This window comes from Musa acuminata, chromosome BXJ2-2 (genome assembly GCF_036884655.1).
Source record: "Musa acuminata AAA Group cultivar baxijiao chromosome BXJ2-2, Cavendish_Baxijiao_AAA, whole genome shotgun sequence".
Taxonomy (NCBI): Eukaryota; Viridiplantae; Streptophyta; class Magnoliopsida; order Zingiberales; family Musaceae; genus Musa; species Musa acuminata.
The window spans coordinates 11,587,031-11,602,066 of record NC_088339.1 but is presented as its reverse complement, the minus strand read 5'-3'; the positions used below and the strand labels follow the sequence as shown (position 1 = coordinate 11,602,066).

Sequence of the window (15,036 nt, the reverse complement as noted above, 5' to 3'; positions counted from 1 at the left end):
GTTGATTTCCATTGTTATTTCTCGATTTTGATTAAATAAAATCATGCTTGAAGAAATGCATAATGATGTAATATTAAATATTTTGATACTATGATTGATAATTTTATGCATGAAATTTTAAGTTATACATGATGATAAACATGTATTATTTTCATGAGTGTATTTAAAAAACATATGGCAAAAATGTGTCCGAATGCATGAACTTATTAAAATCATTTTTCGGGCGTCCTTAATTCACTCACTAAATTGCTATAATGAGAACTTTACACTATTACATGCCTTAATAATATGTTGGAAATTATATGTTTTGGAAACAAAAATTTCCATGATCATGAGCATGTTTTATCTTCATGATTGTGTTTGAAAATCTATAGCAAAACCATGTCCGAACGCATGAAAGTGTTAAATTTTATTTTTCTTGATCCAAACAATTGAAAATCCAAAAATATCATTTATTTTTGACATATGGAATCAACTAGCAAATGCATCTCTCATAGACTTATCTTATGAAAAATATCATTCGAGAAATGGATTTGATGATTCCATCTTATATCTTTAGAGAAATAGTTTTACGTGCAAGGCTTTGATTCACACACATATCTTGATCCTTGTAAAAATGAAGTATGCTTTAATATCCTATCAATTTTAACTTCATTCAAGTAAGTTCACTAGTGACTTTCCTCCTTCATGCAAAAAAGATAATAACAAATAAAGAGGAAGAAGTAATGAAAGCTATCTCTAAGTCATGTTTTCCTTAAGTTATTTGTAAAATTGATATCTTATCACTTGTTGTTGAAAAATGACATAAACCTAGTTGTAGCATGAATCATTACCGCACTTACATTTAAAACTTGTTTATATCGTTCTCCTTTTTGTTGATAACAAAGGGAGAGAAAAATATGAATTGATACTATGAGTACTATATTTGAATGAGAAATAGATGAAATGCTATGATTGCTAAATACTTGAAATGTTTGAATCATGTTAAGATATCAATAACTTGCATCGTAATTTTATTTGCTGATATCTTGCCATGTGATAAAATGCTATGATTTGTTGCTAAAATGATGCATGTAATATTTATGCTCTTTATTATGATGTATGTGATGTATTGCATATGGTGTCAATGATGATTAAAATTGCCTTAATTTGAATTCAAGGTTTATCTTAATTATGAAATTTTGAAATAAGAATGATTACTCACCTTTGTCATGATTTAGAAATTGACATAAAGGGTCTTCCCTTCTTTTTGACAATGACAAAGGGGGAGATAGCTGGCTTGCACAATTCAAGAAGAAAGCAAAAATTGCACTTCTCAAAAGAGAAGAAATTGCTATCTTGAACATCACCGAGAATTGCTAGATTGAAATCTCAAGAAAATGCAAAAATATGCTATCTTGCCTATCTCAAGTTGCAAAACATGCTAACTTGCACTTTGCAATGGAAGCAAAATTGCTATCTCAAACTTTGCAAGGGAAGCAAGAAATTGCTCATCTCAAAAAAGAAGCAAAGATTGCTAACTTGCATATTTCTAGAAGCAAAAGTGCTATCTTATCTATCGCAAAGAAAAGCAAATATGTCAACTTGCATATCTTTGAATTTGCTATCTTGTATGTTGTAAAACTTGCATATCTAAAACATGATAGCTTGAATGTTCTAAGCATGATGTAACATTTGCTAATTTTTTTAGCTTCAAAACTGCATGATGATAAAACTTGATATTCTATTTTTCATGCAATGAGTTAAGCTTATATTCCAAACACAAGAATAGTTGGACTTCTCCTTTTTGTTGATGACAAAGGGGGAGAAGTATGATGTTATGCATAAGTCTATGCATAACTTCATGATGACGTGTTGCAAGTATTCATGATGAACATTGCAATGACGTGAATTCAGTTTGAATTCAAGGTTCTATCAATATGACATATTGATAGAGGGAGTTTGTTTAAACTCCTAGAGTTAAGGATAACTTCGTCATCAAGTAGTTGTCATAATCAAAAAGGGGGAGATTGTTAAATCTCGTATTTTGATGATGAAACCACTTGATATGTGTTTATATTTTAATCTGTGTTTTGAGTGATTCAGGATGCTCCGATCAGGATGAGACAATTAAAGCAGTAAAAATCATGTTGTGCTGGAGGAACATGTCAGAAGATTGGACGTCGGGCCGGTGGATCGGTCGTCGTATCGACAAAAGGCTTCGGGTCGTGGACTCGGGCATCGGGCCAAGAAGAGCGGGTATTGTGCCAAGGATATCGGAGTTGTAGAGTCAACTGGCCGATTGGGCAATACGCCGTAGGAGAGGACGATGCGTCGAAGAATCGGACGAAGCGTCGAGGGACCAATGACATGCCGGACAACTTGGTTAATTGCTTAGGATTAATTGTCTCCATCGAAGTTTTGTTTTACATGTGCAGGATTAACTACGATGAAAGTAAGACATGCAGCAGGAGTTGCGCCGGAGTCAACACTATGATCACGTTGGGAGTTCGAGAATTCAACGGAAGTTCGGACGGTCATCGGAGGTTCTACGGGAACAAATCCGAGAAGTCCAGGAGCTTGCCAAAGAAGCTCGTTGGAACTTGCCAAGTGGATCATCGCAAGTCTAGGAGTTTGCCGGAAGTCCGCAGAAGCATCACCGAGGGTTCATCGGATGATCGACGGAAGCTCGCCGGAAGAAGCGATTGACGCACCGAAGCAAGTTGCAGTAAATGTCTTAAGATTACTTGGTCCGAATGGATTAGCCCATTCGGACCCAGATTACTTGGCTAGAGGTGGCACTGCCTGGGTCGGCGGTGGCACCGCCCAAGGCTCAGTCTCCGAGCTCTGGTTGGGCGGTGCAACCTCCCCAGTCAAGCGGTGGCACCGCCTGAGCTCGGTCTCCGAGCTCTGGCAGGAGGTGCAACCACCCCTGACAAGAGGTGATACCGCCCAAAGGCTCAGTCTTCGAGTTCTGCCAGGCGGTGCAACCGCTAGACCCCGGAATTCCAGGAATTGACAGTTTTGAGCTCGAAATTCAAATTGGGTTGGGGCCTATAAATACCCCACCCTTTCAGCAATGAATGGGTAACCCAAAGGCACCAGAAGCTTGATCTTACTCTGTGATTTTAGAGCTCAATAGTGTTGTAAATTCTAGAAGTTCTCTTCCCTCTTTTCTTCCAAGTTTTGATCTTTCAAGAGAGGAGAGAAAAGTTTGTAAGGGTTGTCTCCTAAGCCCGTCAAAAGGAGTGAAACTGTAAAAGGGTGGTTGGCCTTCACCTATTGAAGGAAGGCCTCTAGTGGACGTTAATGATCTCGTCGGTGGAGGAAGCCAAAAGTGGATGTAGGTAAAGATTGACCGAACCCTCTAAATCTCGGTTTGCATTTACTTTGAGCATATTATCTTTATTGCAAACCTCCTCAATAGCTTACTGCCTTTTGCGCATTTACAATCGTGTTTCAAAGTTTAGTATTTTCCGAATCGACGTTTAGACGTAAATCAGTTTTATCGTACGAACATCATATTTTAAGTTTACGCTTACATTCCAATTTCTATCATGACTGCTAACTGCCTTCATAGACTTGCTTTAACTGCATCTTGCTTGATCACAAGTTAACGTGATTTACGAATCGGCTTTTCCACCGAAATCGCTCTTATCATACGAACGACGGGGGTCTTAGTGCTCTTGATCCTAACAATTAGATTATACATTAGGGGAGATTGTGAATAACTCTCAAGATAGAAGTTATCTTAAAGATGATATATCTATGCCTATTCGAAATGTGAATATTAGTATTCATTCCTATGGGAATGGGAATAAAAAACAAGAGATGTAGATGAATGGAAGTTTAACTTCTATGGAAGCACTTCTCGTGATTTAATTGATTTATTTTATTCATTTCCTACATGCAGAGGAAGAGGACATTAATTTCAAATAAAATAAAAATAGGTTTACTCTACCCATTTTTACCTTCCAAGATAGATTAACTAATCTAAAAAAAATAAAAAAAATTATATTGACATGTATTTTTATTGGCCAATCAGAATTACATTCTAAAACCAATAATTGTCTCAAAAGATCCAATATACATATATTATTGGACCCTTTAAATAAGAGTCAAGAAGATCCTATGAGAATTGAATATGTTCACATAAAAGATGTAAAAGAGATATTGGACACTCTACAAAAGCATTTCACAATTGATTTACCTAAGAATAAGTTTTCATTTTAAATCCATTACAATTATTTCATCTTCTTTTTCTAAGAAAAATAGAAAGAAAAATTTGTAAAGAAAGAAGAAATTTATTTTTAATCTTTTTGGCACAATATGTATTTTCATGAAATAATCATAATCAAATTAATGTATCAAAGAATAGTAACTTTGAAGTCACTATTCTTAGATACTTATATCCAGGTATTTCACAGTTGAATTAAGTTAAAAAATACTTAAAGTTAGCGATTTATCAATAGATAATGTTGCCCCAATACCTAACCAAAGAGCTGCTAATCAAAAAGTCTATTGTAGCTATTGGATGATGAAATAGATTTTAAAATTTATTAATATTCTTAAAAAAAAAGTGCTGTCAATAATCTCATTGGTATTGAAACCATTAAAAAAAACACCTAATAACTTATTGGGCATTGTATGGAGTATTTATAATATGGAACGAAGTACCATTTGGGTAATATTTTCAAAGCCTACATTAATGGTTCTAGAATTACCAAGCCTATGCAATAGTACCTAGAATTGCTACTGAAATATCATTGGGCCATGCGGGTTCTGCATAATAATTATGCCCTATCTCTTTAGCCTTTTTACGTCTTAATATAGTATTATTTGATACGACGTATTTTGGGCCCAAGATACGTCACAGCTGAAGCCACACGTGAATTCAGAACTGTACCAAGAAGCTGTTCCACGTGTCCCATCCCGAGAGCTCGGTCATAAGTGTCGTCCCATCCCTCGAGAGTCAGCGGCCATGCCGAACCGACGTGCTATTAACCCTCGTACAATAGTATAAAGCCCTTGGCCAACATCCGGCCAGAGGTGAGAGGAGGGAAGTAAAATAGAAAACAATCCACCCACTACTGACTTGCTCATCGAAGGGGCCAAAGTCGGGGATCACCCGACGAGGGCCATTTCTGCAGGCGAATGACCACTCGCGAGCTGCGAGCGTCTCAACCTAGGGGTCGCCATCCAACGCGCAAGGACGAGCCGTCAATCGGTCGGAGCCCGACCAACACTAACAAGCATCCCTTCCCGAGGGCACGACCACCTCGTCACCCAGCTCACTCGATCGAAGGCTCCCGACATTGACCCGTGGACCAAACCGTGCTAACTCATCAGCCATGGTATACTTGTTCACTAATATTTTGGCGCTAGAAGAAGGGCCATGTCGTAGAAGCATGTAGTAGAAGCTCTCCCCGAGGGAGAACCACCGACCTTTCTCCCCTCCATCGAGCCCGGAAATCAGTCCCTCCCCACCCTCGGAGATGGGGGGATCCCGGCCTCGATGCCAGATCGCTACTGGCACCTTTTCAATGACCCGCGGTTGTCACCCCTCGAACTAACCACGAGACCCTCGGCTGTGACACTCAAGGCATTCCTCAGCCTGACCAAACAAGTTCAAGCCATGGTTGGCATGATGCAGATGCTCGCTCCGTTCATTCCTCAGATCATGTGGGTAGCGGCTCCCCCAACTGACCCGACCCGACCTAGGCCGAGTGGGTAGCAAGTCGAGATGGGGGAAGCCCGAAAGCAAGCGACGGACCCGAGAGGTCCGCCCGAGTAGAGCATACCCGCACCCTGCTAAGTCACACTACCCCACTTCGAGTTTGACACCATATCGTTTGACTTGGCGGATGACTCGCTCAGGGCCTAGCTGTCCCGAGTCAACCAATGCCTGGACAAGTTCTAGCGCGAGTTCCAAAAATCACCGAGCGAGTCTAGCAAAGGCGGCTCAGGCAAGTCCCCTTTCACAAAGGAAGTACAGGACAAGTCGGTACCCCTCAACTTTAGGCTGTCGGCATTGGAGACATATTACGGTGGCTCCGATGCTGCGGAGCATGTCGCCACATTTCAGGTTCAGATGGCCCTCTATGGCACCTCCGATGCATTGATGTGCCGGGCATTTCCAACCACCCTGAGGGGACCGGTACGAACGTGGTTCAGCCGATTGCGCCAATCTTCGGTCTTGTCCTTTGACCAGCTCACCAGGGAGTTCGAGTAGAACTTCCTCACCAGCGTGCGACCTAGGCCTTTAACGGCCACCCTGCGAACTTCCTCTTAATATAGTATTGTTCTAGTCAAGTTTTTTTGTTATTAGGATAGGTGAATTCTTATTGATCAACCCCCTGAAGGAACCAAATATGATAATTTTTCATCATTCGACTCGAGCAAGAATGAAATGAATGGTAAAAATAGATCCGTATAAAATCTACTTTTCATACATATCTCCACATATCATATTTAATGACTCTATGTAAGAAAAGATTTACTAAATTCTATTTTCCAGGGTTGCAACTAATTTAGTTCTCATAGGTAAATGCTCGATATCCAAGTCGGCTTATAAATTTGATCATAATAAAGTGTTTTTTGGATTGTCTCATATTTTTTGATTGGTGTTTATCCCCCTAATATCTTGATTTTTTTACGTACAAAATATTTACTTATTACTAATAAAGTCCAACCTATGTTTTTCCTTAGATCTCTTATTTCACTCTCATAGTGTTATAGATTTGGATAGATGAAGAGGAAATGAATATGTTTCCATACTGTAAATAAGTAAGTGGAATAAATACAATATTTAATCATCGGAGCATATCAATAATGAATGAAACATTTTAGAGCTTATTAACGGTGTATGAAATGTTTCGGAGCATATTAATGACAAATGAAACATTTTGGAACATATCAATGGCATATGGAATATTTCAAAGCATATCAATGGCGTAGGAACATTTCAGGGAGCATCTCAGAACATATCAATAGCATAGGAAATATTTCAGAACATATCAACGACATATGAACCATTTCAGAGCATATCAAAGAATGAATATGAAACAAAAGCTGAAACGTCGTATTTGACGTTGCATTCTTATCTTTCTTATCCAAAGCGCATACATAAATACATAACCAAAGCTCTGGATATCATATCAAACATACAGAAAGTGTAGTGGGACCACAGACAGAATGTGATTCATCCATTTCTGAATGACCACCAGACAAAAGTCTCTCACGTTTGGGAGCTCCATCCAACCACGTCTAAGTGAAGTCAGAGGGGGCCGGTAAAACATCACAGGCTCTATGCATAACTCTCTTTACCATTTCTGGCAAAGGTTCACAGTATCTCATAAACCCCAAAGTACAAAAGGACAGTATAAACAATAAATAGCACATATCGGAAGCACACGCGGAACAACAAAACATACATGCGCCTTTATGAGTCAATACGATGTAAGCATAATCTTTCACAAATATATTCAGATTTAAAAGGAAATGAAAGCAAGAGCATTCAAGGATTCCAAGCAATCACATATAACTGAATTCAAATAAGAAGGTTAGATAAAATTCAATATCCAAAGGAATGAAACTGGAATAGGTACATATCGAAAGCAAATGCGGAACAATGGGATATACATGTGCCTATATGAGTTAATACGATATAGCATAAACGTTACACAATAGATTTCAAGAATGCAAATAATTTTAAGGACAAGAGCATACAAGAATTCAAAGCAGTAATATAAAGCTCAATTGGATAAGAAAGCTAAATGAAATCAATTTTCAATGGAATGAAACTAGAATATGTGAAATCGACCAAAGCTCGATTTCTAACAGAATTTGAGAGGCACATTGAACAAATGATTCAAACTTTCAATCATGCTCCAATATACTCAAGAAAGCTATTATGAAAGATATTTCAATTTTATTTTAAATAAAATAATTTTCGTATGAATCGAAGTTTTCAATAAAGAGTTACAATAGATTTAGTAACCCATGATCAAAGAACAAATCTTAATTTTATAGAATTCACAGGGTCAGTTCAACAGAAAATTGGGCAGGCATTTGGACTCTAAATCTTTCAATCTAGGTATTAAATGAAAGATCTACGTCTCTAGTTTAAAATGAAATAAGTTTGGAATAAATTAAAGTATCCAACAGGGACTTATAGGCAGTTCAGTATCAAAAGGTCAGAAATTATGATCCCTATTTTACAGAATTTGTAGGCTTATTTGAAACAGAAGTTTGGAAAGGCAAACTTACTCTGAATTCTTAAAATAAGCTAACGAAAGAAAGGTTTATGAGTCTATATTCAGATCAAATAAGTTTTGTCCAAATCAGAGGTTAGTGCATAAATTTATAACCATAACAAGGTAGAAAGGTCAGAATCTCAGAAGTTTCATAGATTCAAATCGTTGTCTAAACAGGAGATATATCAAATGCAAGGCTAGAACAATTCAAAGTTCCTCATATTTAAAGCAAATGTAGAGATAAAATTGCAGTAAGGAAAGGTTAGGACACTTGCAATAGGAAAGATTAGAAAGCGTGCAATAGGAAGGATCGGAACACTTGCAATAGAAAGGATCGGAACACTTGCAATAAAAAATATTAGAAAGCATGCAAAAGGGAGGAGGAATGGGAATAAGAAACAAGAGATGTAGATGAATGGAAGTTTAACTTCTATTGAAGCACTTCTCGTGATTTAATTGATTTATTTTATTCATTTCCTACATGCAGAGGAAGAGGACATTAATTTCAAATAAAATAAAAATAGAGTTACTCTACCCATTTTTGCCTTCCAAGATAGATTAACTAATCTAAAAAAAAAATTATATTGACATGTATTTTTATTGACCGATCAGAATTACATTCTAAGACCAATAATTGTCTCAAAAGATCCAATATACACATCTTATTGGGACCCTAGGACGTGACACCCGAGGCATTCGTCAGCCTGACCAAACAAGTGCAAGCCATGGTGGGCATGATGTAGACGCTCGCTCCGCTCATTCCTCAAATCGTGTGGCTAGCGATTCCCCCAACTGACTCAACCCGACAGAGGCCGAGTGGGTTCCAAGTCGGGATGGGGGAAGCCCGAGAGTAAGCTTGGACCCGAGAGGTTCGCCCGAACAGAGCATACCTGTACCCTGCTAAGTCACACTACCCTACTTCGAGCCTGATACCGTATCGTTTGACTTGGTGGACGACTCGCTCAGGGCCCAATTGTCCTGGGTCAACCAACGCCTGGACGAGTTCTAGCGTGAGTTCCAAAAATCACCGAGCGAGTCTAGCGAAGGCGGCTCAGGTAGGTCCTATTTCACACAGGAAGTACAGGACAAGTCGGTACCCCTCAACTTCAGGCTGTCGGTATAGGAGACATATGACGGCGGTTCCGATCCCGCGGAGCATATCTCCGCATTTCGGGCTCAGATGGCCCTCCATGACACCTCCGATGCATTGATGTGCCGGGCATTTCCGACCACCCTGAGGGGACTGGTACGAGCGTGGTTCAACTGACTGCGCTAATCTTTGGTCTTGTCCTTTGACCAGCTCTCCAGGGAGTTCGAGCAGAACTTTCTCACCAACATGCGACCTAGGCCTTCCATGGTCACCCTGCGAACTTCCTCTTAATATAGTATCGTTCTAGTCAAGTTTTTTTGTTATTGGGATAGGTGAATTCTTATGGATCCACCCCTTGAAGGAACCAAATATGATAATTTTTCATCATTCGGCTCGAGCAAGAATGAAATGAATGGCAAAAATAGATCCATATAAAATCTACTTTTCATACATATCTTCACATATCATATATAATGACTCTATGTAAAAAAAGATTTACTAAATTCTATTTTCTAGGGTTGCAACTATTTATTGAAACTAATTTAGTTCTTATAGGTAAATGCTCGATATCCAAGTCGGCTTATAAATTTGATCATAATCAAGTGTTTTTTGGATTGCCTCATTTTTTTTATTGGTGTTTATCCCCCTAATATCTTAATTTTTTTACGTACAAAATATTTACTTGTTACTAATAAAGTCCAACCAATGTTCTTCCTTAGATCTCTTATTTCACTCTGATAGTGTTATAGATTTAGATCGATGAAGAGGAAATGAATATGTTTCCATACTGTAAATAAGGAAGTGGAATAAATAGAATATTGAATCATCCCACGTCACTTATTTTATTCTATAGGATCTAACGAAGCCTGTTCATGCATAACATGATTCAGATATGATCATAGAAAAAGTTCTCCTCAAATAAATCGACCTGTCCTCTACAACATAGGGAGCTTACGTGGTATTTGAAAGTGAAGATACATTTGGTTATGAATTCAATATTAGGGATAAAATCAATCGTGTTAGTGACAATCATAAGTCATCAAAAATTCATTTCAACTATTGGTATCAAATAAAGAATATAACACTTCCAAGTTGAAGAAAAGTATTCAAATAAATAACATGTCTTATTTTTTCAATAATCCATATTTATAGCAATGAAATATTATTGGATATTTCATCTGCCTTTGTTCCTCCCAAGTATGATATATGATGAATTACATCTGCCTTTGTTCAAGGCAAACATTTTAATCTGCCAAGCTTCAGGACATCATAGGTTATGCCATTAAACCATGAGTTGTAGAAAGCATCTCAACTCATGGTTTGGCTCTCTGATAAGCACACTCCTCTAGCCCAACACCATTCACAGGTAGATCATCTTCAGGGAAGGGGCAATGCGTTATACGATCTGGATATTCCGGAATCTGCGCACAGGGAGTGGGCGTCACGTGACTCGATACGCCCTCCACGTCGGTGCAGTTCCAAATCGGCTTCTTCGACTTCACCACCTCCGCCGTCACATTGTAGATGCATATTCCGGTGAAGGGCGCGCCGGGAATCCCCTCCAGCTTCGCGGCCATGGTCACGTTCTCGGCCACCACGTTGCTGTAACTGATATTCTGCACCACCGGAATGGCTTTCGGATCAAATTTGTCGTCCGGGTGCTGCCCGTAGGTGCCCGTCATCCAGAAGACCCACTTCATTGTGTGCAGATTCATTCTTCTCACGAATATGTCCTTCACGTAAGCTCCCCTTCCGATGGTCGTCTTGATCCTGACGCCGGATTCGGAGTGGATGGCCGTGATGTCTTCGGCCCGGACATCTTGGATTCCTCCCGACATCTCGCTTCCCAGGGCGATGACAGCGCTCGTGGGGGAGATGCAGGTGAGCCGTCTGATCACTATGTGTTTGCTTGACATGTTGAATGCAATCCCGTACTCATCCCAACCGCTTTTAATGGCGATGCAGTCATCGCCTGAGACTATGTAGCAGTCCTCAATGCGGACATTGGAGGATGAGTCTGCGAAGAAGAGAGAAACCACCAAAAAGAATCAATCGAAACAGCAACATAGAATCTACAACCCAAGTAAATGTAGGTACGATATCCACCTGGATCGATCCCATCAGTGTTGGGAGAGTTGACCGGTGCAAGAATTGTGATGCCTGAGACGATTACGTGGCTGCACAGTGCATTCATTCACGTTAACATCAGATTGTAACAATAGAATGGAAAGCAAAAGAAGCCTTCAAGTGTTCTGAAAGTAGATTATTAATATAAACCTGCTGTACACTGGATGGACATTCCACGATGGAGAGTTAACCAATGTAATGTTGGAAATCAGCACTTGTTTGCAGTACATCAATTCAATGAGGTATCCACGAGTGTAATTGAGTTCTTTGTTACGGAACATTTTCCACCAGGTTTCACCTTGTCCATCGATAGTTCCATTATTCCCTAAAAATAACAATAAAACTTGTTAGCATCAGGACGTGGTATGTTGCAATCAAATTATATTCTGTTCCCCATCTACGATGCAAACAAGTTAGATGTGTTAGGATCGAAGCGGCACTAAGAGGGGGGGGTGAAGTAGTGCAGCGGCTTAAAATGTTGGTTTCGACAAATCTTTCGTACGATAAAAATCGGAATTGGAAGTGCTTAACTTGAAAGCGTATTCGCAAAGTTGTGCAGTAAATGTAATGAGGAAATAAAGCAAGTAAGAGGGTTTGCAGTAATGTAAATAGCAGTAATGAAATGCAAACCAGAGATTACGTCGTTTTTAAAGTGGTTCGGTCAAGTGACCTACATCCACTTGCGAGGCCCCTCTTCGATGAGGCTCCCACCTTCCACTAGCAAATCTCTTGAAAGGGAAGGGTAAATACCCCTCTTACAACTTTTACAAGCGGTTCACTCTCTTACAGATTTTCAGCAAGAAAGAAGGAGGTGAACACTAGCAAATTGAAAACAAGAAAGGCAAAGACTCTTCTAAGACTTTTCTCTCAATCACTTGCTGCTCAAAAGTTGTATTCTTAGCTGAGACTTGAGGGGTATTTATAGGCCTCAAGAGGATTCAAATTTGGGCTCCAAAAATTTGAATTCTCTTATGTTCCCGATGCTGGCGGTGCCACCGCCCAGCCAAGTGGTGCCACCGCCCGGCGCTCGGGTGCTGGGCGGTGCAACCGCCCAGCCCAGGAGGTGTCACCGCCCAGCTCTCGGGTGCTGGGCGGTGCCACCGCCTAGGCCAATTCAGCTCACTGATTGGGCTCCAAACTTGGCCCAAACCAGTCCGAACTCAGGCCCAATTGGCCCCTAGTTGGGTTATAAGATTAACACCTAATCCTAACCCTAATTAACGTGCTAACTACTAATTTAAAGATATTTTCTAAGCTATTACAAAGTCCGTAAGTCAAGACTTTTTCCGGCGAGCTTCCGGTGAACTTCCGACGGTTTTCCGATAAACTCTCGGAAACCATTCTGCGGACTCCCGGCAAGCTCCTAGACTTCACGATTTGATCTTGGCGAGTTCCGGTGAGCTTTTTCGGCAAGCTCCGATCTTTCTCAGCGAGCTCCGCGAACTTCCAACGAACCTTCTGGTGAGCTTCCGAAAAACCCTTCGGCAAGCTCCCTACTCATTCTTGGCTAGTTCCGGCAGCATTCCCGATGAACCTTCGGACTTCCGTCGAACTCTCGAACTCGCAATGAATCCTCGTGCTTGACTCCGACACTTTGTTTTGCTTTATGTCTTCGTCGTTATCGTAGTTAATCCTGCACACACAAGCAAAAACTCTACTCCGATCTAGACAATTATTATAAAGTGAATTGATATTCTGTTGCCCGGCACGTCATTGGTTGACGCTTCGTCTGATTCTTCGGCGCATCGTCCTCTCTTGCGGCTTGTTGCCCAATCGGCGGTTGACCTCCGCAACGCCGATATCCTTGGCGCAATTCCGCTCTTGGCCCGATGCCCGACGTCCAAAGCCTTCTGCCATCCAATATCCTAACGTGATCTCCTCCGGCGCAACGTCAATTCCTCCTGCCTTAATTGTCTAATCCTGATCGAGTAGACCTGCATCACTCAAAATGCAGTTAAACATAAACATAATTATCAATTGGTTTCATCATCAAAATACGAGATTCAACAAGATGATGATATATATGTGTCTTCTTGTCAATCAAAGCACGCCAAAACATCATAAACTGAATTAAATGTTATAGTTTTTGACTAAAAATATTTTTTTTTATCTAAATTTTAGGGGATCATGGAATGACAACACGACGCAGGCTTTATGAATTTAGAAGTAATGTGATAGAAGTACGGGAAATATGCAACGTATATACTACCTGTTATGACCACATCGGTTAGGTTATATCCCATGATGAGATTACTGTATCTACCCCCAGCCGCATCTCTTCCTCTACTGTAGGAGGGCAAAGGGTCAATGATCGGCCACTCGTTGATATCCTGCACAAGCATATCACCATGATATGAATTGTCTTAGTTGATGCAGATTGAACAAAAGAATGTCATTCTCAATTAAAACTTATTAATTTTGGAGTGTAATATTCAAGATCTTGAAATTTGAAAGGAAATTTTTTTATGTGGATTCTAATCCAAGATTATTGATGTTCACATACAAGGATATGACATACAAGAGAAATAATAATAATAATAATAATAATAATAATAATAACAATAATAATAATAATAACAATAATAATAAAACAAAACAAATATTACTGTTTTCTTATTTTGAGAGATCAAAGTAGAGATACTAAATAGTCAAAAATCTACCATACAAATTGTAAATATTTCAGAAATTAATATTATCAAGACAAATTGAGATTATTAGTGGCTTAGTTCACTTCTTTTCCCTCATCAGTCCAAAGCGGTGACTATCCACATTGGATTAAACTTGTGAATTATCCCTGGAGATGAGATGAAGGAAACGTTAGAATAGTATACACTCGCTATGTAACGTTCTGGTGGGGCTCACCAATGACGAATCTATTCTTCATCGTCATCGTTCATCTGGCGAGAGCTGTCAGATGAACGGACTCGATGGGAAGGGCTACTAGCCATAATCACCACCGAGGATGAAGGCAACGCGGATGATAGAGGCGATGGAAATAGCAAACAAGCCGTGAACGATTATGAACATGCACTCTACATCGAAATAGATGGAGGAGAAGGTGGGGGAAGGGGGTGGAGGAGGGAGGCCGACCTGAGTGGCGAGGATGACGGTGTCGTGGTCGAGGAAGAGGGTGAAGTGGTCGGCGAGGTTGAAGGGCCCGGTGAGCCACCGGCCGGTCGGCACCACCAGCATCGCGCCGCCGTCGTACGCCACCTTACTGAGGTTGGCCACGGCCACCGCAAAGGCCGCCGTGTTGGAGGTTACCCCGTCGCCCACCCCGCCGAAGTCCGTTAGGCTGGCCACATGGGCCCGGCATCCTCCTGCCCCCGTCGCCGCGTAGTGGAAGGCTTCTAGCTCCGTCGCACCACCTGCCCGCCGGTGGTGGCGATGGCCCTCAGCGATCCCTATGAACGCTGCTGTTACCACCGTCCACAGCATTAAAATCATCAACACCTGCACGTAACCGAGAAAAGTTGGAGTTTGAAGGATTAAAGCTTTGAGATAGGATTACTAGGAAAAAGAAAAGAAAAGGAGAAGAGGTGTTACATGGAATATTGGCGGCGAGTTCTCCATTGTTAGAGAGAT

At 40.4% G+C, this 15,036-nt stretch overlaps 1 protein-coding gene across 1 annotated transcript; it reads right to left on the bottom strand.

Annotated features, from left to right (window-relative positions):
* Positions 1-10,637: 10,637 nt before the first annotated feature.
* On the bottom strand, positions 10,638-14,781 carry LOC135604746 (probable polygalacturonase). Its single transcript, XM_065094399.1, has 5 exons — positions 14,542-14,781; positions 13,661-13,781; positions 11,602-11,776; positions 11,431-11,501; positions 10,638-11,341 (listed from the first exon to the last, which is right to left on the bottom strand). The coding sequence occupies exons 1-5, from the start codon at positions 14,641-14,643 to the stop codon at positions 10,638-10,640; spliced, it is 1,173 nt and encodes a 390-aa protein (XP_064950471.1). The 5' UTR covers positions 14,644-14,781.
* Between the last annotated feature and the right edge of the window lie 255 nt (positions 14,782-15,036).

What these genes read in the sequence shown, in the direction of transcription:
- LOC135604746 (XM_065094399.1), bottom strand. Translation starts at nt 14,643, where the DNA reads ATGCTGGTGGTGCCGACCGGCCGGTGGCTCACCGGGCCCTTCAACCTC. An exon ending in AACCGATGTGGTCATAACAG is followed by an intron (nt 11,777 to 13,660) that starts GTAGTATATACG and finishes TGTTATTTTTAG; the next exon opens with GGAATAATGGAACTATCGAT. An exon ending in CACTGATGGGATCGATCCAG is followed by an intron (nt 11,342 to 11,430) that starts GTGGATATCGTA and finishes TCTTCTTCGCAG; the next exon opens with ACTCATCCTCCAATGTCCGC.